Source organism: Colias philodice, chromosome 12 (assembly GCF_061535455.1).
Source record: "Colias philodice isolate Cphi_HAF_F1 chromosome 12, ilColPhil1 Martin Lab GWU primary, whole genome shotgun sequence".
In the NCBI taxonomy this organism is placed as follows: Eukaryota; Metazoa; Arthropoda; class Insecta; order Lepidoptera; family Pieridae; genus Colias; species Colias philodice.
In genome coordinates this window covers 1,278,803-1,305,856 of record NC_143097.1, presented here as the reverse complement: position 1 = coordinate 1,305,856, position 27,054 = coordinate 1,278,803, and the positions used below count along the sequence as shown (strand labels likewise).

The following is a 27,054-nucleotide window of genomic DNA, read 5'->3' as shown; positions in this document are numbered from 1 at the left end:
ACAGAACCTGCTGGACTTGAGAAAAAATCTGCGAAATTGTTTCTTATATCGTTAGCTGTTCGTCCCGCCTGGGTAGTATTGGTAGCGATGGGAATATTTTGCAAACCGTTGTGATTAACACATACGAACATGTCTTTGTTTGTATACCCATCTCTTTCACGAACAATATTGTGTAAAACGACGCATGCTTTAACTATATCTTTACTCAACTGCTTTGATACGTTTAGTGGACGATGAAGTATGCGCCACTTATTTGCCAATATACCAAATGCACATTCCACATATCTACGTGCCCGAGACAGTCGATAGTTAAATATTCGTTTTTTTATATCAAGATTTCTTCCACCATAAGGTCGTAACAAATTGTTATTAAGTTGAAAAGCTTCATCGCCCACTAAAACGTATGGCATCCTGTTGTTCAGAGAAGGATGCAGAGGAGTTGCATTAGGTACTTGTAAACTTCCCTCAGTCAGCAGTTTGTGAAATGTTGTACGCTGCAAAATAGCCGAGTCACAGTCTTTTCCATAAGCTCCTATATCGACAAACACAAATTTATAGTTAGAATCGACTACTGCTAGAAGCACTATGGAAAAGTAGCCTTTATAATTATAATTCATAGACCCAGCAGAAGGAAAGTTCTCAATTCGTATGTGTTTTCCATCCACGGCACCTAAGCAGTTTGGGAAGTTTGCTCTGGCTTGAAATCCACTTGCCACTGATTTCCAACTATCTGTACTCGGTGGTGGAAGAAATTCACTGCTTAATTCATTCCATATTGTACGGCATACTAAGCTGATAATTTCACTTATCGTTTTAATACCCAAATGATAGTTATAAAACATTTCGGTGAAAGTATTTCCACTGGCTAAGTACCTGTAACAAATATATATATACTTTCATTATTTTTTTGTTTCAGTGAATACTATCACCAATAAATGGAATAACACTAGAGATTATTTCATTAAATCTTTGAAAACGAAATCTGGGCAAGCTCAGAAAAAGCAATATATTTATCACAAACATTTGCAATTCTTATTAAAAATTATTAAAGAGGATTCGACAATTTCAAATAAAGTCAATCAATCTCAAGATAGTGACAACGAATCCAGACGTACATCAGCTTCACCAAATTACTCGCAATATAATGACAACGAATCCAGACCAGGCACATCAGCGTCACTAAATCCTCCTCAAAATAGTGACAACGAATCCAGAACGAATACATCAGCGACCTCACAAACTCAGATCCGTAAAAAAAGATTAAATCCGGTTGATGTGGAGATATTGAAGGCGCTTCAAAGCCAAGAGCCACGACGACAGGATGAATTTGAAGATGACGATAAAGCATTTTTTATGTCAATTTTGCCAACTATTAAACGCTTAAGCGAAAATGATAGACTGGATTTCAGGATCGACGTGATGCAGCTTCTTCGCAAATATACGAATCGCACCCGAGCATTTCCTTTGTACTCTGCATCATCATCTATCAACTCTCAAACTAACGAAGCTATCCCGTCGCCACCACTACTACCACAAACTGAAAATCAGATAACAGTACCATCAACGTTACTGCCTGCTCCACAAGATTCGTTGTCGCCGTCTACGTTTCCGCCACAAATTGCAAATCAAATGACAGAACCGTTAACTTTACTGTCAGCTCCACAAGATTCGTTGTCGCCGTCTACGTTTCCGCCACAAATTGAAAATCAGATGACAGCACCATCAACGTTACTGCCAATTCGAATGTCCCGTGTAGAATTACCGCTTTTACATCAAAATGCGACTTCAATAACTGAGTTGTTTCAACAAGACTTTGACAAACTTTAATTTTGCTATAGTTTAAGCATTGTAACCTGATTATTTCATTTAATAAAAATTACTGTTTCTTGATCAATAAATAACAATCATTTATTTTATACTAGCTGTTTCCCGCGGTTTCACCCGCATTGCTCCGCTTCTGTTGGTCTAAGCGTGATGATTCCTCGATAAATGGGCTATCCAACACCGAAAGAATTTTTCAAATCGGACCAGTTCCTGAGATTAGCGCGTTCAAACAAACAAACAAACTCTTCAGCTTTATAATATTAGTATAGATTATACCGTTTACTCTTAACCGTGTACCTACAACAATCTACTCACTCCCTCGCTCGTCCATACTCACTGTATAAAATACTGTACACACTCACCTTAATGTTACAGCAAGCATTTCATTTGGTGGTACACACAGCCTGAATCTTGTATCTTGCTTCTTGATCCACGCGCCTAATCGGAATAGCAAAAAATCATAGGTAGCTGTAGACATCCGATAGTAGTTAAAAAACTTATTTTCGTACAGCCTCAATTTATTATGGTTTATGTAAAATGTACCTGTCAGGTACCTTTCACTTATAAGGGGATGAACCCAAAAATTTTTTTGTCTTCTACGTCTTCGCACGTAGAGTAATAAAGCAAGCAACTGCCGACGTTGCAGGAAACTCATCGTGTGCGTGGCGTGTAGTTTCAAAGAGAGCCAACCCAACTGTACCGCACTGATCCGAGTAAAGACGGACCGTAAAAAATCGGAATGCCGGACAGTAAAATTCCTTGTAGTGCACATAGGTGCAAAAGCCAATTCATCGGTTTTTTCATGCCACACCGGACCGTAAAAAATCGGAATGCCGGACCGTAAAATTCCTTGTAGTGCACAAGCGCCCTAATGGTTGTAATCAGTGAAGGAATTTCGTAAATTAAATATCTTTTAACTGAAGAAAGGAATGTACTAATTTAAGTAGTACTATTGTATAATTGGTATAAAATGTATTTTAGAGCCATTATTTATGTGATAACTTTAAGATTATATCGTAATTAGAAGCTATCTAGAGGTTATTATGTAGATATTAGATTTAATCATCACTCATCATTAAACCGGTTTCACATCTTGCTGATATTCCTGATAGCTTATTTGACACTTTGACGTATCTTTTTATACATTATTTGTCATTTTAACTGACAGATAAGGTAAACAGAATATTTAGAAAGCTGTGAAACCAGCTTTAAATATATTAAATAGCGCCCATATAAAAATAAAATAAATTTTGATGGCAACAATCTACGCTTTTTCGAATTGATAATCTATAATTCTGACAGATTATATCGCTATAAAAAATAACATCATTTTCTAAGACTCAAGTCGTTTGCATTTTTAAAACGAACCACTTTTAGATTTATGCTATATTTTTCCCTGCTTTATAAAATACGCTATAAGACAAAAAAACAAAATGGCTGCCGCTCGCATGCTAAGTGACAAAGATGGCAAATGTGCAAGAGAGATGGACAGAGTTAAATTGAGTTAAATCATGGCGCGAAGTTTAGATTTCATAGATTAAAAATATATGCATTAATAAAATTTGGTGTACATAGATGTTTTAGGCGTAAGCATGGACGTATAAAAAAAGACGGACGCCGTATTACGAACAAACAACGTGAAGCCACCATAGTAAGCTAGCGATTGTGTAAAGACAATAAACACGCACACACTCTCACCATAGTAAGCTAGTCGGCCGCCATTACGTCGTGAACTACCGACTGATTAACTGCGTCACTGTTTCACAAAAAATATTTAAAATGCCGTCTTGCGTGGTTAAATGGTGTCGCAACAGTACAATTTTAAATAACAAAACACGAGGGATTACATTCCACAGGGAAGCAAGTTATTTCTTTTATGTTTTAATGCCAAAATTATTACGGCAAAATTTATAGAAAAAAATACAGCCGCCATTGTCAACAGGACAGCTGTTGCCATGGCAACATGGCACACACACATGGATGTTTCGCCGCCATTACTAGGCTTCACTCAATGTTTAGGCGATATACCGTCCGTCTTTTTTTATACGTCCATGGGCGTAAGCTTAATTTTATTTTGTTGTATACATTTATTTTGTTACAATATGTTTCAGTGTTCAGTATAGTTAAGTTCCTCAACAAATGCTCATAAGTGAATAAATACTGTTTTTGGAGATGTAAAGATAAATTTTGGTTACAGAGAATCGAATTTTCATATTTGGTTAGCGTTGGCAATTTTTTTTATATATTTCGTTTCAGTTAAACAGTAATTAATATGACTTACCGGATACAAAGCAAATTCAAAAATCCAAAAATTATCTTAAATTTATTATTATTAAATTATTTGAAATGTTAAGTTATTATGTACTCATCATTCCTTTATTGTTATTGTATTGTAATATTATTTAATTTATTATCAATTAAACGTAATAAAAATAATTTTGCAGTTTTATTTTGAAATTCATGAAATATATTGTTTTATTTTATGTGGTTTCCGGTAGATACATAACAATTTACAAGTAAAGACATTTTTCTATTAACCCATTGAGCCCCGAACGGCTCGATAGGTCCACGACACAATAGATTTTCTATTGTGTCTGTGATTCCGGGGCCTGAGTTATTAAAAGGACATAAAAATCTATAATTTCTTGGTCGTTAGTCATAAAAAAAAACATATTATTGCTAAGTAATCATTTATTATTACACTTACATATACATATCAAAAATAATATCGTTTCTAAAGAATTTATTTAGGCGTTATATGATGTTCATCGCCAGTCGGGAAAAAGTCGTCTTCACCTGACTCACTGCCTTTTCTGAAGGCATCTTGAATCGCGAATATCCTGTCCACCATAGACTGTATATCGATATTAACGGTTATAATCCTCTCATATATAACCAAGAACCAGATAAATTTGACAAAGTATTGGAAGCGGTACATAGTATTGAATAGATTGTCCAATTTTAGTCTCAATTGCAGTAAAGAGCCGTATAAAATAGCTATTTGGTATACTGGATTTCCTCCAAATTTGACCCTGTATGGGCGGGTATCTTCCAACCGGTATCGAGTAGCATACACCGATTGTTTCATTAGATCCATGGCTATCGTCATGTACTTTTTGCCACCGTAATACCCTTCTCGAGATTCCTTTTCCGGAATGTTCTTTCTGGTCGCAACCGCAACGATTTCTTTCAAGTTATCCACTTCTAACAAACCGGTATCTATAGTTTCTGTGTTATAGGTATCGGTATCGTTGCCGAAGACGTAGTCTAACATCATGTCGTCGGATATGTGGGATGCGTTTGCTTTTATTTGGGATTTGAGGATGTTGGTTATGTTTTCATCGGATAGTGTTTCATTTGTGAATGATAATGCTGAATGAACTGTAAAACATATTATGATTAAAAAAAATCTTCATCTTTAAACTCGCAAAGCATTAGAATTTATACTTACATAAAATATAAAAAATTATAAGCATTGTAATTTCATTAGGTACTAAGCAATGTTACTGATTTAATTTTACTACCGTTTAAAATGATTATTACTATTACACTCGCCTATTAAATTGCCATGAAACCGGGTAAATATTTTTTAATGCCCTTTTTCATTTTTAAACTATTAGGTAAAATAATAATGTAGGTATGAAAAAAAAAATTAAGTACAATAGAATCATGGTCCAATTCGTGCCAAAGCGTTCACGTCTCCCACATTCATTCAGTTATTAAGTTTATTTTTTAAGTAGGTACTAATTAGGTAGGTATATAGTAAGCATATGAATATGATGGATTTTTATGTCTTTACCGTGAAAAACGTGTACCTACCCATCAACAATTTCCAAAAAGTTCTCATTTTATTTTATTAATTAAAGGTTAGGTATCTTTTATTATATTTAGGAGAAAATAAAACAAGTTTTATTCATGAACATTTTATTTCAATCCGGCACGACATTAGGTATACCATGAGCTTCACAGTATTTCTCATGCAGTTTGACTTGTACCCACCAGAGATACAAAAAGTCTACATGCTTCTTAGCAGCCTTGTGGTGAAGGATGAGGAACGGCTCCATCCAGCCCCATGCTGGTTTACTACTCCACCTGAAAAATTTACCTTGAATATCATGTCTTTACTATTAAGGGAAGGTTTAAGAGTGTTTAGCAAATACTGTAAGATTATAACTGTACTTTTCAAACTAGCTTCCGCCCACGACTTTGTACGTGCATTCCCGTTTTTCCCCGTTCCCGCGAGAATTTCGGGAAATCCTTTCTTAGCGGATGCCTACGTCCTAACATCTACCTGCATGCCAAATATCAGCCCGATACGTCCAGTGGTTTGGGCTGTGCGTTGATAGATCACTATATCAGTCACCTTTGAGTTTTATATGTATAGATATAAGATATCTTTGCCCACTCTTATTTATGTTAGTCTTTAGAATTCATAAAGACATAACTATTTTGGGTTGCTTAAATGTCTGTTTTCTTCGTTGAAGAGCAAAGTTTAATTAATTAAGTACCTATAAATACATTATTTATGTATTCATATTACTACTAAAGCATTATTAAATTAAGAAATATTCACAATAACTTGAGTTTGTGTCTTTAATCTGGAACTACATTAAGTTGAAAGAATATCAATTAATATTCAACCATACCTATGATTCCACATAGTATTATAAATATCGGTCATCTTCTTCCATATTCGTCTCAACCTTCTATACAAAAATGCGATACGATAAGAAGTGTCTTTAGGGTTAAAGAACTTTTCACTCTCCAGCTGTTTCAATTTATGTCGAGCCATGTAAATAATTTCTAGCATTATATCCAGACATTTTATTTTCACACCCATTTTTGTTGCATGCCGAAACTGCCATGCCTTACCCGCCCAAAGGAATCTTCTCGTATCATTAAAATCTATGGTCTCATTATTTATTTTGTCCAATTGAAATTTTGTTTTAAATTTGTCTAAATCAAGCTTTTCGACGTCAATGGATATGTTTTTGACATAGACTCCTTGGTTCTGCAAATCTTTGATATCGAAGGGATCTTCGTTGAAGGTTTGGAATAAGTCTGTTACGTCTGGAAAAAGTTTTTTCTGACAGATCCCGAGGTCGAATAAACCTGAAAATCATATCAATAATATTTCTAGATAATCAATAGAAGATGGAAGAAATAAAGATTTTTTTGCAGACTGTTCCAGAAATCACAATCATAGATAGTTCATAGCTTAACATTAGGAGGTACAAGTATAGGTTTGTGCTAACTATGGTGCTAACGATGCTAATTTTTATAATCAAGAGTCTGTATCGGTCGGTAGCTTTGTTTTTCTTGAAATTATGACATAACTTCTAGTAAATACTTACAAACAACTACAAGTAAGGTTTTCATTATTAAACCAAATCTATCTGCAACATAATTTACTATTTTCAATTCGCAATATGAGTTATCATAATAGTTAATTTTCGAAATTGAATTTTAATTGTTGGTACAAAACTTTATAACACGCAATGAATGTAATATACTGTTTTATTATAGATACTAAACTACGCATGGGGTGTAGTTATAACAGATGTTAAGCAATTATCGTAAAATTACAACACTCTTGACAATATAATGTAGAGAGCTCTACGATATTGCTGTCTTACTATTGAACACACTATTACATTGAATATATAGATAAAATATAATATTTAGTAACTAAATGAACTAATATTATATTTTTATCTGTTTACTACTAATATTATAAATAAATAAATAAATTATCACTATACGTATACAATGTCTACTATATTTTAGTATTTTCTAGTGTTTGATTTTACGCGAGTATTTAGAAATTTAGAAATTAAAGATAGACAGTCTCCCCGTGACCACACCAAATCTTTAATTTCTAAATACTATATTTTAGTAAATATTACAGAAATTTTCACATAAAAAACATAAGGTAGAGCTCTATCTCTATCTATTACTTACTCTATGTTGATTTTATTGCAAAGTGTACTTTAGAGTGGGTGTATTTTAGAGAAAATCTTATAATTAATGGGAACAAAGAGAACAACTTGTCCATAGGCCCTAACACTTAGCATTCTTTCAGGCAAAGGGTTGTTGTGTTGTCTTGGTAAAAAGCATGTAAGGCGTTCAATGAAACGAAAAATAACACAGTATTTATTTATTTCAATTCTCATGCATACCCCGGCTTAGTTGGTCTTGCAGATGTCGATAAAGCTGCTTCCTTAATCCTTGCGTCTTCTTCATCTATGGTTTCCATTAACCGACAGGTGTCTTTGAAATCCACGTCATACCTGACTATCTTCTCGTAAAAGCGCATGAATGTATGCAGTTCTCTCCATTCGTTTGATTTCTTTTGCCCCTCCATTAAAGATATTAGCTTTAGCTGTTCGTATCTGTAAAATAATTAGTTAGGTTTTGTGCAAGCTTGTGTAAGCTGGATATATAAGAAACTATGCTAGCTTATGAGGAATCTTATTGTAGGGAGGAAATGCATGATTTTTATTTTACTGTAAATTTTAGGTTAGGTCTCCGTCCATACACATTACAATAAGTTACTAAGCACGATAGCTTCGTAATGGATATGATATTTTATAATCGGAAACAGGTCATCTACGCATTTTTAGGGTCTTTACCTGACCTGGCATATTATCTGGCATTTTATGACACATATTAAACCTTAATCTTGGGTATTAAAAAATGACAACTTTTAAAAGGACACCATTATACACCAGATCTATAGATGGCTATTATTAACATTTTTCTCAAAAAATATTTCTAAAAACTATAGTCACCTGATCCTCCTCAATCGATTGAACAAGTACCCCATTTGATATCGCCTATCATGCCGGAATGTTCGCTTCTGTTCGATACACTTCTTCACGTGGTATCTCGCGTGGATCAGAAATTGTAACGTCGTGTTCTCTAGTTTGTATCTCTTTACGTATTCTAGTTTTTGCGGCCTGTCGTCTGGGTCTGTGTAGCCGATCCATTTGCCGTAGTACCTGTGTATTTTTTTTTATATTTAATGTTAACCTTTAGAATAACATACGAAACTTAACTGTATGTATAAAAGCTTTCACGCATAAAAATATGTAATTAATATGTGTATAATGTTGATTACGCAGTTACACCTATATCTGGATTGTGGTTTAATTCTTTAGTGCTCTACTATTAGTTATTTCAAACAAAATAAGAATAAAGACTTTTTCGTATCAAATATCACTCTTGTAGGATACGTCACACACATAATAAATAATATTTTGATATAATACAAAGGGCAAGATAATTGAAATAATCCAAATATTCATAACTAAATATATTATTATATGCACACTCGTAGGATAGAACACAATTCTCGGAGGTTAAAGGGTCAGATTTGTGTTTTGATTTCAGATCAAGCCTGCGCAATGCACGGGACCTGTTATTATTTATTTTTGTTAGAAGGGTTACGTATAATCATGCTATTGAATATAATTTCTACAATAAACACCTCTAAGTGCATAAATCAAAACGTAAATATGAAGTTTTAAAAAAGCTCTACAAATCGTAGACACTCTTGCATCCTAACTTTGATATTACGACTGTTACTATTGAACTACTTAAAACTGTAGGTATAACATATTAATATGAAGACTATTCTACATTTAGCAAAACAAGAATAAGAAAATACGCGTTACTTATGAAAGAGCCACGTTACCCTGACCTAAATTAGCCGCGAATATGCGGTCTCAACTATCTTAGTCATTTGCCCACATTTACGTATTCGAAAACAAGATACAATGAAGGAAGTAAACTATAAGAATGTGGGGTATAATGAGGGATATAATTTTTTCTTGGTTTGGTTTTATGAGGGCCATAATGGTTAAAGAGATTCTGAATCGAGTATCTGGCGTTAAAAACGTGGCAAACCCCTTAAATGCTGCTTAAATATTTTCTTGTGTGTGACATAGTAAGCTTTCTCAAACATTTATCAAACCAATTCTCAATTCAGACAACGGGCTATAGTATTTAATACTAGAAAAGTAGACCTATTTTATAAGCGTATTTCTCTCTCTCTGCTCGTGAAATTTTTTAAACAAAATTAGTTTAATTTTACAGTAAGTATTCATAACAAAGAAAAGCTATAAGCTTACCTTCTAGTGAGATTAGTAACACCTTCATTCAATTCATTAAATTCAGTTATTTCAAATGCTTTGTCTGAAGTAATCGGATCTAAATTTCTTAACAAAATCGGAAGATCATTAAATGAATCATCTTCTTGATAATTATCAAAATTTATATTTTCTGTTTTATTTGCGTTCATGTTATTTTCGACTGGTAGAAATAAGTCATCGAATTTAGGTATTTCTCCAAATACTAGCTCATCTATGTCGATTTCATTGTCACGGTAAATTATAATTGGTTCTGCTTCAGCTGAATGAATAAATTAAATTAGGGATTTATGAGAATTTGTAACTAATTCTAATTTGGCACACAAAATTTTCATGGTGAAACAAAATGCACTGAAACTTTCAAGCCATTAAGCTTTGTACTTAATAATATTTCACCTATTATTAATACCATTACCATCTACCATATTTTTAGAGACTTTAAATGTCATCCATACTAATATTATAAATGCGAAAGTAACTCTGTCTGTCTGTCTGTTACTCAATCACGCCTAAACTACTGAACCAATTTTCATGAAATTTGGTATGGAGATATTTTGATACCTGAGAAAGGACATAGGCTACTTTTTATCCCGGGAAAATGACGCAATCCCGGAAATCCCACGGGAACGGGAACTATGCGGGTTTTTCTTTGACTGCGCGGGCGAAGCCGCGGGCGGAATCCTAGTATTCAATATAACATATTATGTTAACGGACCAAATTACCAATCCTACTGCTTGAGAAAGATCAGAGGCCTCCCATGCAGTATGCTTACCGTCAACTGACATATTTCCCTTTGTCACCCCCTCTTGAGCTAAACAATATACAAAATACATACATTTTAGTAAAAGAATAACGCAAAGCATGTTAATTCATTTTGAACACCATTAAATGTGGATAAAGTCGTAAACAAGCGGAAAATTGAAATTTTATTAACCGTTAAACGATGGATTATGCTGTTATTCGTATTTTATACAATTTTAACGATATACTTTATTATGCTCGAAATAATTATTATTAATTTTAATGTTCAATAGTTATATTTGCTGCTTAATACATACATTTCCTGTAATACTAAAAATGTAGATTTGCCTTACACATTGTGTTTATAACCTATCTTCCCAAAACTGTGGAAAGTTCTCGAAACGAAACGTATTTATTAATGAAACGTATAGCGGGGATCATAAACACATGAAATAAATATACATTTGAGAAAAACAACACATTAAATATTGATATAACAAATGCGAAAGTTTGTAAATGTATTTATATCATACTTTATTCGCATCATTGCTTAAGAATAGTTTTGCAACAACAAGTCGAGATGGGGAAGTTAAATAGTCCGCTTTTATCTCTGGAAACCATCACTATACTTTGAGGAGAACTCTTATGGCTGGTTTACAAGTATTAAGTTGATACGTAGATAACAAAATTTTATTTAAATTTTAAGTGACTTATTTACTTTTATGTTTAACTTGTAACTTGCTACTAAATTGTGTTTATACGCTATTAATCACTTAAAATTTAGTTATCTACTTAACAACTTAATACGTGTAAACCAGCTATCTATACTAATATTATAAAAAGGAAAAGTTTGTATGTGTGTATGGTTTTCACACATAAACTAGTGGACCGATTTTGATGAAATTTGGCACAGACAATCTTTAGACCCTGAGAAAGAACATATACCTTTTATTGCGAAATATACCACGGGTGAAGCCGGGGCGGCCCGCTAGTTATAAACAACTTCGTTAAGCTACTCTTTAATACTCAAGTGAGAACTGCTTTTATAATTTGTAAAATAAGAATGAACAGGAGTTTGTAACACATAAACGAATACTATCATGGATAACGTGCATCAGTAGAAGCTAACATTTTCAATGATATCTAGTTTTAGATTTTTCCCAATGTTGAAATTCACTTTAATTTTTTAACATTCATAGCAATAGCATACAGTTAGTATACCTATTTTGTTTTGGATGTATGCACTAAATAAAAAACAAAAATATAAAAACCCAATAAATCTATTATTTAATCAACAAATTTCCACGCCTCCTTTCTATTCGTCAAAACTTGATTAAGCATCCGTTCACAGTTTACATCATTTAGTAATATTAAATCGACAAGCAATTCGACGTCGAACCATAAATTGATGACTCTCTCATACGCCTCTAATATTTCTAAAAGCGGCCATCTGGAATGCTTCAAACGCGTGTGAAAGCAACTCATAAATGCCTTCGTAGTAAACCTCGCAAAGGTCTTGCAAGCTTGATCTGTCTTACTCATGAGAAAACCCATTTTGTAAAGGGAGTTTTGGTTATATCGCGAGCGTAACTCCTGCATAATTGCCATTTTGTTTCTTGCTTGGTATATTGCCTGTTTCATCAGCTCTATGAATCGTCTGTTGAGACTGAACCTGTCGTAAGTATACGCAACTGAGCCCCCCGGGGGTTCCCAGCGACGGCCATCTTGCAACATTTTGACAAAGGTATCATTCGTAGGTTCCCATCGTCTTCCGTCTTTAAGAATTAGCTTCGGATCTCCTTTGGGTACTTTTAGTGACAGAAGCTCGTCTGTTTGGTCTATGGATTTGAATATAGATTCGAATTCATCTCCTAGAGTGTTCTTAATTCCCTTTTTTGCGTTTTCCTTTGATATTTCTTCCCAGACATGCGTTGGATTGAATTTATTTAAGTAGTCTTTGAAGGACCAATTTGACCAGCTTGCCGTTGTGGTGTTATAGAAAGTTATAGTTGTTTCTGTCGTTACATTGGACTGTGATTGTGTAGTGATTGTCAAAATAATAACCAAGAGATTGTCTGAAATAATATAGGTAATCTATATGTTTCGCTATTATAAAAATTATATAAATGGTCTGAACAAATTTAAAAAAGCAGTTAGAGGATTTTGCTTTTCATACATTATTTATTTTTCATACAGACGTTTATTGTCAATAATAACAATTTTGAGGTGTGTTGGGTTTTAAGTAAAAATGTTAAGATTAGTTTTTAATTCGATAATTTCCACGATTTTAAACGTGTTTTACATAGTTCATTTTATAGCAATATATATAGCAAAGTAGTATATTTATGCTCTTTACTTACTACACGACCAATAAGAAACTTAAGAATATTAAATTATAAAAAGCACTTACAAAACGACATCATATTAAAAATGCATTATTCCATTACTTGGTTTTGCGGTTATCGGCAACTGGTATGGACATTGTAATAAATTATAATTTTAATGTGGAAATTAATCGACAATTTAAATAGTTTTTATAGTGCAACAAAATGTTGAATTGTATTTAAAATATCTAAAATACAGAAACAAAATATTCAAGAAAAGTCCTTGGATACATAAATCGTATTATTTATAAGTTAATATTATGTATTCATATATTATGTTCCCTTTATTAATTATAAATTATAATAATACATAATGTGACCAACATAGCCCCTTAGTTCAATGAAATATTGTCCTAGTTTTATCCTATTGTATTAAATATAGACTATCTATTAGGTATTAATTAATAATTAAACGGCTCACATAATACCCATTTTGAAGTCTGGTGACAAATCGAGCTGTGAGAATTACCGACCGATTAGCATACTATCTTGCCTGGCTAAATTATTTGAAGCAGTAGTCTACGATACACTGTATTTTCATCTCCTTCCCTTGATTTCTCCGAATCAACACGGATTTATAAGACAACGCTCGACAACTACAAATCTCCTGACTTACCACTCATATTTATGCTCTGCTTTTGAAAAAAGACAACAAGTGGACGCCATCTATACCGATTTTTCCAAGGCTTTCGATAGAGTAAACCACATTATACTTTGTAATAAACTAAGTGCTTGGGGAATACATGGTAATTTACTCCGATGGATTACTTCCTACCTGTCCAACCGTAGTCAGCTTGTTGCTCTTAATGGCTCATTATCCTCACCTGTTCTAATACCTTCTGGCGTCCCGCAAGGGTCCCATCTCGGACCCTTACTCTTTATCGTATTTATCAATGACCTCATCGACAACTTAAAATGCCCATCTCTTATGTATGCTGACGACTTAAAGGTATTCTCCACTGTGGCCAATATTCAAGATGCTTATATACTACAAAATGACCTAGATTCTATAGCGAAATGGTGTGAACTTAACCAAATGACCCTGAACGTTAATAAATGTGCTGTTATAAGCTTTACGCGAAAGTTTAACAAATTAAATTTTAATTACAGTTTTAACAGTCAGGTTCTTCCTCGTGTTTCCGTCATTAAAGATCTCGGTGTTTACTTTGACGATAAATTGTCTTTTAGAAGTCATTTCGATGATATTATCAATAGAAGCTCTCGTCTCCTTGGGTTTATCTCAAGGATCACGAAGGGTTTTAAAACACCATCTAGTCTTTTACATTTATTTGAAACCCTGATTCGTTCAATCCTAGAATTTAACTGTGTCATATGGTCACCGCACTATACAATTCACATCAAACGCATTGAACGACTTCAGAAGCGTTGCTTAAGGCTGGTTTCTCTTCGTTACCACATCGGTCGAAGTGGATCTAGCTACGAAAGTCTTCTTGAGAAATTTAATCTTGTCTCGTTGGAAAAGCGTCGACAGAGGCTAGAACTCATAACACTCCATAAAATCGTTCACTCATCTATTCACTCTCCGTCACTACTGTCAACTGTTAATTTTAATGCTTCATTTCGCTTCCGGACTAACAAAACTTTCTCTTTACCTTTAACCAGGAATAATACCTCCTTTTATAACCCCATATCTCGTTTCTGCCGTTTGTACAATGATTTATCCACAAGATTCCCCGATTTTGATATATTTGATCATCGAATAAACATATTCAAAGAACATGTCTGTCGAATCTTGAAATGATGTCCTAGTTTTTTAATGTATTGTGTAATGTAACCATTATTTTTATTGTCTTTCTTTTATATGTAATATTGAATTATCGAATTTATAAATAAGAATTTATTGTAATACGCTTTAGATAACTTTAAGCTGTATCCCATTGTAGTATTGTAATTGTACACATTTTGTTGGGTTGCGATCTGCTCGTAAAATTGATGTGGCGCCTATGGACCCGGCAAGATCGTAGCCTGTTGTGTGTATTTAATTTGAATAAATAAATAAATAATTTGACAGAATATAAAACTTTTTATATTTGCATAATATATAACATAACTAGCGGTCCCCGGCTTCGCCCGTAGCCTATGTTCTTTCTCAGGGTCTAAAGATTGTCTGTGCCAAATTTCATTAAAATCGGTTGAGAGGTTTAAGCGGGAAAGCGTAACAGATAGACAGACAGAGTTACTTTTGCATTTATAATATTAGTAGGGATATAAGGCAGATTTTATTTCCCGTTTTGTATTGCTAAAGATTTTTTTAGTCAATATATTTAGACACAGAAAGTTTTCTGCGCGCACATTTAAGTATACCTAAATTAGTTTCTGTTTAAAAACATTAAATAAGTGGATTTATGTAACTTTTCTGTCATAACTGTAAGAAAGTTGTAATGCTATTCTTTTTTATTTGTTTAACGTTCGAATACTGTTTGATATTTCATTAATACAGAATTATTCGTCACCGCAGCCAAGACTCAGGCGAACTCATATTTTATTTGAAAAATATAAGTTGGTCAAACATGACCCACACTCGTCGGTGTCCATCCTTTTCTAACCACTGCTTTTATTGATTTGCTGTCTCTGTTGCACCAACCCTCAAACCGTCAGGGATTATGTAAGTAAGAGATACGAATTTTGGTATGAAATGAATTTGTTTGTAGAGAGATAGAGCATATAAGTAGGTATGTTATTATGTACTCTACATTATTATATACGCTTGTAACTTATAATCTGAAAGTTTTTTGGTTTTATTCGTACAATAGTATACTTAGTGTTTTAATGTAAAATACTAGTACATTGTCCTCAATTTTGAGGATTTTGATTTACTTTATCAGACTTATATTTATTTTTAATTAATTATTAAATTAATTTTGATTTATTCTTAATATTTAAAACGTTTTCGTTTCATAATTTGTCTGTGCCTTCAAACAAAAAAATGTGTGTGTACTAGTGTACACACGTAAGAAGTGAAACTTCTTTATGACCTTATTTTTCAAAAAATAATTTACTATAATAATTATGCAACTTTTCAGAAATCCGCCGAATCACGCGTGGTAGGGATAAGAAAAAGATGGCGCGTAACGGAAAAATGTCACGCGTAACGAAGAAATGTTACACTAAATTTTTTTCCAACCCCGATAAAGAAGTTTCACTTCAAAAATAATGTATACGAATGGTCTGCACACAGCATCCTGCCAAACTCTACATCTATTCCCCCATACTCTTTGACCCGTAGTATCGAAACGTAAGATTTTCCCACCCCTCTTTTCCCAGTGTTACACAGCACGCCCCACGAATAGCACGTGCTAGTAATATAATCGATGTATAAACACGAACAAAATGTAACCAAAAACGGTATGCGGTCACGCGAGTCCCGATCGAGCACGCCATGTTCCGAAATGCAGATATATTACTAACATTTTGTGTTAAACCGTTGAACTCATTAGTGATTTTGGATGTTCAACTAATATTCTAAGTACAGGTGAGTTGGTAACAAGGCCCTTTTTGATTACAACGGTCTTCATTTCGCTTCAAAAATAGCCGTAATGAACGCTTCAATGTATTCTTTAATTAATTTTTTAAATGTAGAGAGCGTTAATTAAAAGACCGCGAAGTGCTTTTATTGTGATGTTAATTAAGAACTGCATATGTGTATATACACATTTATTGAAATTATTTATTGGTGTATGGCATACATTGTTGTATTCAACGTGCAAACTATACAAGATAAATAATTTATTCGACTTTAATATAGAATTTATAAAACAATAATTATAATGTTATTGTTGCGAAAGTTATGTCTTTATGGCTTCATCATACACATTGTTGAATTTATGGCATTGGCCAGGTGGTTTTTAGTTTTATTGCAAGCTGAGTTATAGGTTATAGAATATTGGCAAAATGTAGAGATCGGTCACAAATATAACTAAATTAGTGCATAACATAGGTCAGAAAATAATTCTAGGAGTTTTTTTATATTTATACTTTAAAGGTTTTCCTTTAAATTCCTAAAAACTTTTTGAACTTATCATTTATATTTTTATAGCCATAACATGTAGTTATAATATTTAATAAATAAAAGAGCTCGTAAATAAGTCTTGTACAAGAATTCTTTACGTTATATCGATCTAGGATCTATATACTAAATTAGGTTTCAACACCTCGTAAAAAGGGATGGAGCAATGCGGTCCTTTGAGAATTAAAATTCGACAGTAGTTCCTGCCCTAGAGAGTTTTCACAATATAGTTTAGTTTTGCTGGAGACACTAGCGTCGTTTTCATGTAGTGTAGATAAGAATAATACTGAAACAAAAATTATGATAAAGGTTATTTTCAAAACAGCGTTTTTGAGTTTAAATTACATGTTTTATCTAGTATTAGGATTAAGTTATATTTTAGTGTCTATTTTATTTTGAGTTGTTATTATTATAATATCTATAATTTAAAAATATATATCGTATATTTTATATTCGAAAAATATGATAATAATTCTTTATTATGTATAAATAATAAATCCATACTAATATTATAAATGCGAAAGTAACTCTGTCTGTCTGTCTGTTACTCAATCACGCCTAAACTACTGAACCAATTTTCATGAAATTTGGTATAGAAATATTTTGATACCCGAGAAAGGACATAGGCTACTTTTACCCCGGGACATAAGATAAGTTTTATCCCGGAAATCCCACGGTAACGGGAACTATGCGGGTGTTTCTTTGACTGCGCGGGCGAAGCCGCGGGTGGAAAGCTAGTAGTTCATATGTTTCGATGATGATTATTTTCTCTTGATGTTTATTAGTGTGAATACTGACACATATTTTAAAGTATCTTCGTAGCACATTGATGATTTATTTAACAGAATTAAAAAGGTTTTCAACTCAAAGCGTATTTTTTGTACCTATATCTTTTAACTGGGTCAACCAGATTCAATAGACGGCAGGTAGGTTTAGATTCTTTATTTTTAAAAGGGTTTTTATTTTGTAGAATAGATTATAGATACGATTATTTTTAACTGTGTTTTTATTTTATTTAAAAACGTATTGAATAACGTGCCATTTTAAGTGGCATGAAGTTTTTGGTGTTCATAATAAAAGTTAAATTTTTAGTGTTGTAAAAGTTTTTAATATGTTTGTAGAATTTTAAAGGTGTTTTAATTGGTCAATATTTTTGGTAGTGGGTTTTGTAGAAATACGTCATGCATTATATTGATTTTGGTATAGGTAACAACAATCATTTATGCTTCTTTGTTTTTTGTTCGGTTAACATTTATTTGTTTATTTTCTATCCTATCGAAAATAAATTTACAATATGATGTTAGTAATATATAACTGTTTATGATTATGATGATAATATGTCATTCAATGTGGGTGTACGGAAATTTTAAACTTTTTTGTGGGATTATATAGGAAGGCCTATTTTGACAAAAGTTTCATCAACAAATTATTACAATCAAACTTGACATTTAATTGAGTTCAGTTTGTGTTTGACAAACATACGAGATTAACGTAATACATGACCTTTTGTATTGTAGGTAAACAAGCGAATTGATTTTATAGCCAACGGGTCTCTACGCTAAATGTCTGGTTTATTTAAGGCCTTCACAAACACCTTTACAAACCTCAATACAAATTCATGTTTTTGTTGGGAACTGGAGCATTATATTCTAAGATTTGTGGTATTAAAGTAATAAATAAATAAATATTTCAGGACAATTTTCACACACGGCACAATCTGATCCCATACTAAGCTTTCGCTTGTGTTATGGAAACCAGATGGCTGATAAACATACATATATAATTTTTAAATAAATACTTGTATAGATAATTAAGACCCAGACACAGAGCAAACATCTATGTTCATCACACAAATATTTGCCCCGGGTGGGAATCGAACCCACGACCTCTAGCTTGGAAGGCAGGGCCACTACCAACCAAGCCAACCGGTCAGTCAAATAGTGATTTAATTTTTTAGTTGACAGTTGAAATTAATATTATTTATTACGCATTTTATCGTCTATTCTATCAAACATAAATCGCACTACAATTATTGTTATAGGTTTTTATATTTTATTTTAACGCTCTTGTTAGTTTATGTTTCATTAATCATACCTGCTTTCCCCGGTTCCGTTGAGGCAAGATTCTTCTTTGTAAGATTAAAAGAAAAAGGTTTGTTTTTATTCTAAGAGACATTAAACAAACGAAAAATCGTCAAAATCCGTTCCTCCGTATTTTTTTATTTTAAATGGTTCAACTAACACGACTTTCTTTGAAGTTAATAATAATATATTATGCCAAAAAATTGTTTGTAAGTCCTTAACTTAAGTTAATCCCAAATAATAATCCCTGAAAATGAAACAAACGCTAACGCTACGGAGTTTTATCGTAATGTATAATGCTCGTAGACGTTTGCTACGTATTTCGTAGACTTCTACGTACCTACGACGAAGCTCAAATCTTAAAATCTATTCCATTTATAGTGTATTTGCTTTTTATAGAATAAAATAAAAATAAATTTTGCTTAATATTATGTGTATTGTTTGTGTATTTTTGCATTAGTTGTAGAGCCATTACGTACGTAGCAGTAATTTTATTTAATATACACATGCAATTCGATTTACGGTTACTTCTACTACGGTTATTACTGTCCCATGCAACTTCGTCTCCTGTATTTTTTTGTCTTCCTCAATAGGAAACAGGAATGGTGGAAGCCTGCTGTAATTCCTGTAATACTTAACCCTGCAGCCTTCTTTATTGCACCTTAAACCTAGATTAGCGCGTTCAAACAAACAAACTCTTCACATTTTTAATATCATAAATAAACTGGTTCAAGGGTCATTATAGGATTGTTATTTTGCAAATAGTACAAATGAAGTCCACTTAGAAAGGGTTATAAACTTATAAGAATAATATAAAATTATCAAATATATTTCTTAACGAATAATGACATTTATATAACAATCTTCACATATGTATTTTTGAATCCTTTTTTAAAGCACCGGCTATTCACAAAGTATTTTCATTTTTTATAGTTAAGTTAAATATAATAATTTTTGAATTTAAAGCATAATCACTACATAGTATAAAACAAAGTCGCTTTCCCTGTCCCTATGTCCCTATGTCCCTTTGTACGCTTAAATATTTGAAACTACGCAACGGATTTTGATGCGGTTTTTTTTAATAGATAGAGTGATTCAAGAGGAAGGTTTATATGTATAATAACATCCATTAAATAGTGGAGAAGTACTGTTATTTTTGAGATTTCTAATGTGATGTCGTAAAAAATTACATTTTCTCCGCTTACATTGCAAACGCAGGCTAAACCCTACGAGTTTTATCAAAATAATGTACTAAGTATTATACACATTGAAAAGATCTACAGAAAAGTCCACGATGGTATATGTCTATCTCTTATGGATAACCCACAATAACTTTTTTTTGTCATTTACTTTTTACGACAAATAATGGCAAATTTTCGATGCGATTTTAACCAATACAGCATTAATCCTTAACAAATTAAATACCTTGAATACATTGTTCATTTAATATAGATCTATATGGCCCTTTACACCGTATGATTTAAGTGAATATTTTCGAAGATATTACAGATTTAAAAATTGCGGGACGTACCGTTTGCGGCGGTACCGGCCGGCCGCCCGGCTATCTATTTTATACCCGTGCGAAGCCGGAGCGGGTCGCTATGTTTTTATATACAACGTTCACAGTTTTTCTGTAGTGTATTTAGTATCAGCATTGCACCCGTGCGAAGCCGGGGCGGGTCGCTAGTAATATAATATAATTATAATAATTATGAACCGTTTTATTTTAATATAAGCAATATTATATAAAACAATATCCTACATAATAATATAATGTTTAAAGATGAAAGACCTGTTAAAATGAATTATTGGTAGTGTCAGTTCGAAGAATATTTATTTTTATGAAATTATTAGCACATTCGTGGAATATCTATAATAATGTTAATCCATACGTTGAATTTATAGTTACTTACGTATTTAAAAAAATACTAGCGGTCCGCCCTGGCTTCGCCCGTGGTACATATTTCGCAATAAAAGGTAGCCTATGTTCTTTCTCAGGGTCTTAAGATTATCTGTGCCAAATTTCATCAAAATCGGTAAAGTAGTTTATGCGTGAAAACCATACATACATACATATAAACCTTTCCTCTTTATAATATGTATTAGTATAGATTAATTGTACCTACTTACATATCTACAGGACGTTAAATACATAACGATTTTTGTTTAATTTTATTTTATACAATCTTGCCCAGACTACATATTTTGATACAAAAAGATAATAGATCGTTTGAAAGTTCGTACGTACATAAATTTTGGCGATACATTTTAATTTAGATAAAAACACCTAACTACTTAATTTGTAAAAATATCTGTAAGAAAACTTTTACAGAATTAAAAATATAAAGAAAAATCTCGTATGAAGTGCAAATAAGGAAGGACATTTCCAAAGATCTCCCTCAAAACAACGAGAAGAATTTGATAATCTGTACTCATTCCATTCGTTGCATAAATCTTTTTTATAGGTGTCCCGGGAGCAGGGTTGCCACAGAAAAACATATAACCCATAAAATGCTGGGAGGTTAAAGTGTTGCCCGCTTATAATAAACAAGGATCTAATATATAAAGAAAATTGAGTCTCGTAAGCCCCAGGGGTCCAAACCAGACAGTGTACATTAGGATTTAAAGTATGCTTTCCAGTAAGAAAGTTTTATTACATACGTAAAAGGTAGATAAAGTTTAAAATTACTTTTTTTTACGGTACAACATTTGAAAGTTTTTGTAATTGTTAATTTTTGCGCACCGACTGCAGACATTGGGAACAATATCCATCAGAAATATGAAGTCCATAAAATTCATTCAACTAATTGTGATGAATTGGAAGCTATATTGAATATAGCTGTGATATTGTAATATTTTAAATTTCATAATGGAGAAAAATGTATCGTCTACAGTTTTACTATGCGCCTCTGTTTAGTCCGGTCTGATTTGAATAATTTCTGAAAATATTAATAACCTTTATGATTATGTCATTAAGGAACAATGTAACTTTCTACTTGTATCCGTTTTTTCTTTTGTAATTTCTGAACTTATTTACTACAAGCAAACAAAAATATTTCATCTTAACAAAATTTATATGTACATATTTTTAACTAAGTATGTAGATAGTTTACTATATGAAATATCATGTTTTCTAAACTAATACATACCTATAATTAATTTACTTTAACAATTCAAGTCACTGTTCCTAGTTTTAACCACGCGGAATCCTTTATTATATCATCTAATATCGAATCTTGCTCGTTATTCAATTAATTATATAAAATGCTCAAAGAATTATTAATTTTCTCAAGAGCCATTGAGCTTATGGCTCTTTATATTTTTAATTGGACCGAGATTGTGGATGAGGTAACGGAAAATTGTTATTAAGGTTTTAGATTGTCTCGTTGAAATGAGTTTAGTTAATTATAGGAATGTTCGTATTTTCTAGATTTTTCTTGTATTAGAAACTATACAAAGGATTGCTGGTAATTTAACGTATCATTACACTTAATTGCGTGGGTGGACCTTGGACTTTTCTCTTTTGAGAATAGAATGTATTGTTTTCTTTAATGCTTTTTGAGTAGAAGAGCTTCTTATAGTGTCAAGAAGCGATCACTGAGATCAGTCTTCAATTGGATTATGGATTCTTGTAGATCTGAGTGTTTAAATAGACATGCTATTGACAGATATAGGATTATAACAATAAAATGGAAAGATAAATAAGTACTTAAAGAACATTAAAGTGGTATTTGAAATTTTATATTTTCGTATATGAATTAAATGGATTTTATTCGATTTTAGACATGTCCACTCTACTTTCAAACGGTTTCTTTACCGAATCGGTTTGCAGGATTCGGTTTAGTGATATAAAAAACCGATTCGGTAGAGAAAACCGGGACAACGTGTGAACGGAGGGTAAAACATCTTTTATAGATGATTTTTACACATGATGGTTAAAAACGGCCCACTTCTCTTAGAACAAGTTTGACAAATGGATATAAGTGGCATAAACAATCCCAAACACCAAGCGCAAAACCGTCGTAAATTCATAACTCGCAAACGAACAAAACATTCTAACATAATTAATGTGTCTTCATAACTACAGCTGGTTGTTTTTGCTGACCCATAATTTGTTTTAACTTTTTGGGTCAAAAACCTATTCATATTCCACACAAAGGCTGAATGATACTGGGCTATTGTTCATTAATGCATTGCTATTATATGGGAAATGTCAAATGTCGTGTCGAGTCATTGTAGGGCAGGCCCGGACTACATCTGGGTTGGGTTACCTTCGCAGAAACGTTTCGGAGAGATGGCAATTACGAATTAGTTCATTTAATGTTGTTTCTATTTGTGGGCTTGAAATATCGACGTAGCACTTGAAAAGTGGTATAGGAGTATTTAAAATAAGAAATATTTTGAATAAGTTATGTTTTTAATGTTGTTTCATACGACTGAATATAAATTTCCAGACGTAAAATTTACAGGATAAACAAGGAAATAGAAAATATAAATATGTTAACATTTTCAGATTATGTAAAGTAAAAATCAAACAAATAAAATAGACGTCCGGCTATCAACGCATTTGACCATTAAAGAAAATTCACACACAAAAGTTAACAGAACAAAACTAGTAAAAATTACTGAAACACGCCGTAATGAAACCTAATATGACCACTTACAGCTGTCTATAATAGAGTTATAAATTTAAACCTTGCATATAAATGTCATTTAAATAATAAAATTAAGACTCAAGTTAAGAGTAAAGAGCAAGACACAGAAACGCAGTCTGCATTTTAATTCTTCAGAACAATTTTATCATGAGTAATTTTAACGTTAAATAAGAATGAAGTCTTTTAAATAACGTTACATTTAGATTGCAAGACCACTGATAGACTACAAGCCCGCATAGGACAAAAATATGGGTCAAATGAACCACCAGGGGACATATCTAGAACGATAGCAGAGCAAAAAATAATAAGATTCATCACTATGCCGTCACTTGTAAGCTGTCCAACTGAGTGCAGATGAGAATTGAAAAGTACAGGTAGACTCGGTAAATTTTGGTCATATATTTTTGTACGGCATTCTTAACCATCGATAGATCCATTAAAAATAATAAGAAACCGCTCAGTGCCGTACAAAAATGGTGGTCCACCAAGTCGGAATTTTTATTTAATTTCCGAGAGTTACCGAGGGTAAATTTGGTCATTTGACCATGTACGGCATCTGTGTCATACTATTGCTATACTGCTTTTAATCCATTATTCCGCAACGCCGTACAAAAATCATGGGGACAAGGGGAAAAAATCGAGAGTTGCAATCCCCTCTCTTTCCCCACTCCAGGGGGTCATTTGACTAAGTACGGCTTCGGTTCCAAAACATTATCTAGCACTCAAAAGTACTATTAAAAGCAATGCCGTCAAAAAATAATTGTTCTTTTAAATGTATACCAATAATCATCTTAATTTCATCGACTTCTTGATATAAAGAGCTGTAAGGTCATTTGACCCTGTACGGGAACTTTTTTTTTAACATGATATTGTAAAATTCAATTGTTGTATAGTATTGCCGTTCAAAAGAAACCGTTCTAAAAAAAGTTATAGAGAAATGCAAAACCAGAAATTTTGTTAAAGTTTAAACATCGTAGATTAATGAAATATAATAGTTTTCTACACTTTATCCGTTGTTTTAAATAGTATTAACATAGATAAATTAGGAAAAAACGATGCCGTACATTTTTGTGCAGACCACATCTTTTAGGCTGATGAAAGCGACGAAAGCTACAATTTTAAGGGTGCTTTATGGCCATTTGATACAATACGGCATTAACATATTTTTACCCAACTACGGCAAAGCAAAAGGAGGGTTATGGTTGTTTACAGGTCATGTATGTATGTTCATCTATTCCCTCGTAACTTCTAAACTAGGTACTTATCAGAATTCGACAAATGACATATCATTAGAAGCGTCTGAATTGTTCACTGGATAACCAGCGACCAGCTAGCTAAAGGCTATATGGGGTTTCACAAAATCTAATGTGGCGCCCTCTAGCGGACAAAACATACAGAGTAAAAAAATAAAGTTAAGATAAATATGCAGTGTTTGGTATCATTTGAAAGCGCTTTACTTGTACATTTTAAATATGTATATATTACTAGCATTTGCTTGTGACTTTACCTGTATGCATGGACTGATTGCATATAATTCACATCTTTTCGTTCATAGCTTTTTTATTAGTTCATCAATTTAACGGAGTCCATTCCACCTGACTCCGACTTTCCAAGGTGATAATTAACCACCTCGAGCTTCTTAATATTAATGTATATTTATATTTTATTATAAAAATATAAAGCAAACATTTCGTTATATGGATTTTTTTCTTTTTCAGATTTTTCCCCTTTGAACCAACGAAAATGTACGGCACATGAAAAAATATTATCTATGCATAAAATACTTTAAAAATAAATTTATTTCGTGTTGTGTCAAATGACCCCCTGGAGTGGGGAAAGAGAGGGGATTACAACTCTCGATTTTTTCCCCTTGTCCCCATGATTTTTGTACGGCGTTGCGGAATAATGGATTAAAAGCAGTATAGCAATAGTATGACACAGATGCCGTACATGGTCAAATGACCAACTTTACCCCCGGTAACTCTCGGAAATTAAATAAAAATTCCGACTTGGTGGACCACCATTTTTGTACGGCACTGAGCGGTTTCTTATTATTTTTAATGGATCTATCGATGGTTAAGAATGCCGTACAAAAATATATGACCAAAATTTACCGAGTCTACCTGTACTTTTCAATTCTCATCTGCACTCAGTTGGACAGCTTACAAGTGACGGCATAGTGATGAATCTTATTATTTTTTGCTCTGCTATCGTTCTAGATATGTCCCCTGGTGGTTCATTTGACCCATATTTTTGTCCTATGCGGGCTTGTAGTCTATGAACTACATTTCTCTTTATACTGAGTGGAGTGAGATTAATTTCTAACTTTCTATGTTAGAAATTTATCAATGAAAAGATTTAGAAAAGCACACATATATTTTTTCAAATAATATACATTTAGCACTGACCACACTTATGTCATTTATATTATAACATTTTAATAGTGGATCTAAATAAATCTATAGCGTGATAGAATATAGTTATTGTAATCGCACCTTGTACTTTTTTATTTTTTTTACAACAAGAAGTTACGTCTTATCGTTACTGTAATCCTTACATTTTCCATATTGGGATATAGTCGTAACTCTCAAACGTACACTGTAAAATTCATTCACATAAAACAGTCTGGTGTAAATTATGTATACGCATTACCTTTGAAGGTGTTGTGTAGAACACAGAACCTCACGCCAGCTTCCATTTAAAATTCCTTTTGCTGTACTATTCGACCTCTTATCTTGATTCAGTTTCACATTAGCACTAGATCGGAAATGCAATACAATTTATTTGTCTATTTTTCCAAGTATTGCAATAAATATATTGCATACTGGGATTAAATAGTAATGAGTATACTTACTACTATTGAATTACATTGAAGTATTATGTGGATGAATGAAGGTAAGAAAATAAGTGGTATTTCAAACATAAACGTGAAAAAATAGTAACGATTATATTTAGTGTATGAGCTTTTATATTTTATTTCTATTATATGATAAAAGTAAACAAATAAATAATTTTGTATAATACAAATTATTCGCAAATATTTTCAGTAAAAAATCAGTGAAGTTATTTAAAAAATAATACAGAAATCGATAACTTTTTCGAACATTCTCAAATCCATCCCTGTAACGTCATCCGAATACAGGGTGGTCTATAGCCGTCCATTAACTTTTTGCGAGGCTCGTTTGGGTCTC

At 32.6% G+C, this 27,054-nt stretch overlaps 2 protein-coding genes across 2 annotated transcripts in view; one reads left to right on the top strand and one right to left on the bottom strand.

Moving 5' to 3' along the window:
* Window positions 1-12,003: 12,003 nt before the first annotated feature.
* Window positions 12,004-13,198, bottom strand: LOC149483761 (uncharacterized). The gene is made up of 2 exons (XM_089701890.1): window positions 13,164-13,198; window positions 12,004-12,694 (listed from the first exon to the last, which is right to left on the bottom strand). Exons 1-2 carry the CDS (start codon window positions 13,196-13,198, stop codon window positions 12,004-12,006), a joined length of 726 nt encoding a protein of 241 aa, XP_089558016.1.
* A 3,250-nt stretch (window positions 13,199-16,448) lies between these two features.
* LOC149483757 (uncharacterized) overlaps window positions 16,449-27,054 on the top strand; it is a 190,310-nt gene continuing 179,704 nt past the window's right edge. The window contains exon 1 of the mRNA XM_089702006.1: window positions 16,449-16,593. The gene's annotated coding sequence lies outside the window, so the exon portion shown is untranslated. The remainder of the gene's footprint in view (window positions 16,594-27,054) is intronic.

Coding starts and splice junctions, on each gene's coding strand:
- LOC149483761 (XM_089701890.1), bottom strand. CDS start 13,198: ATGTCCATACCAGTTGCCGATAACCGCAAAACCAA. Junction 12,695..13,163: donor GCCGATAACCGCAAAACCAA/GTAATGGAATAA, acceptor CACAACGGCAAG/CTGGTCAAATTGGTCCTTCA.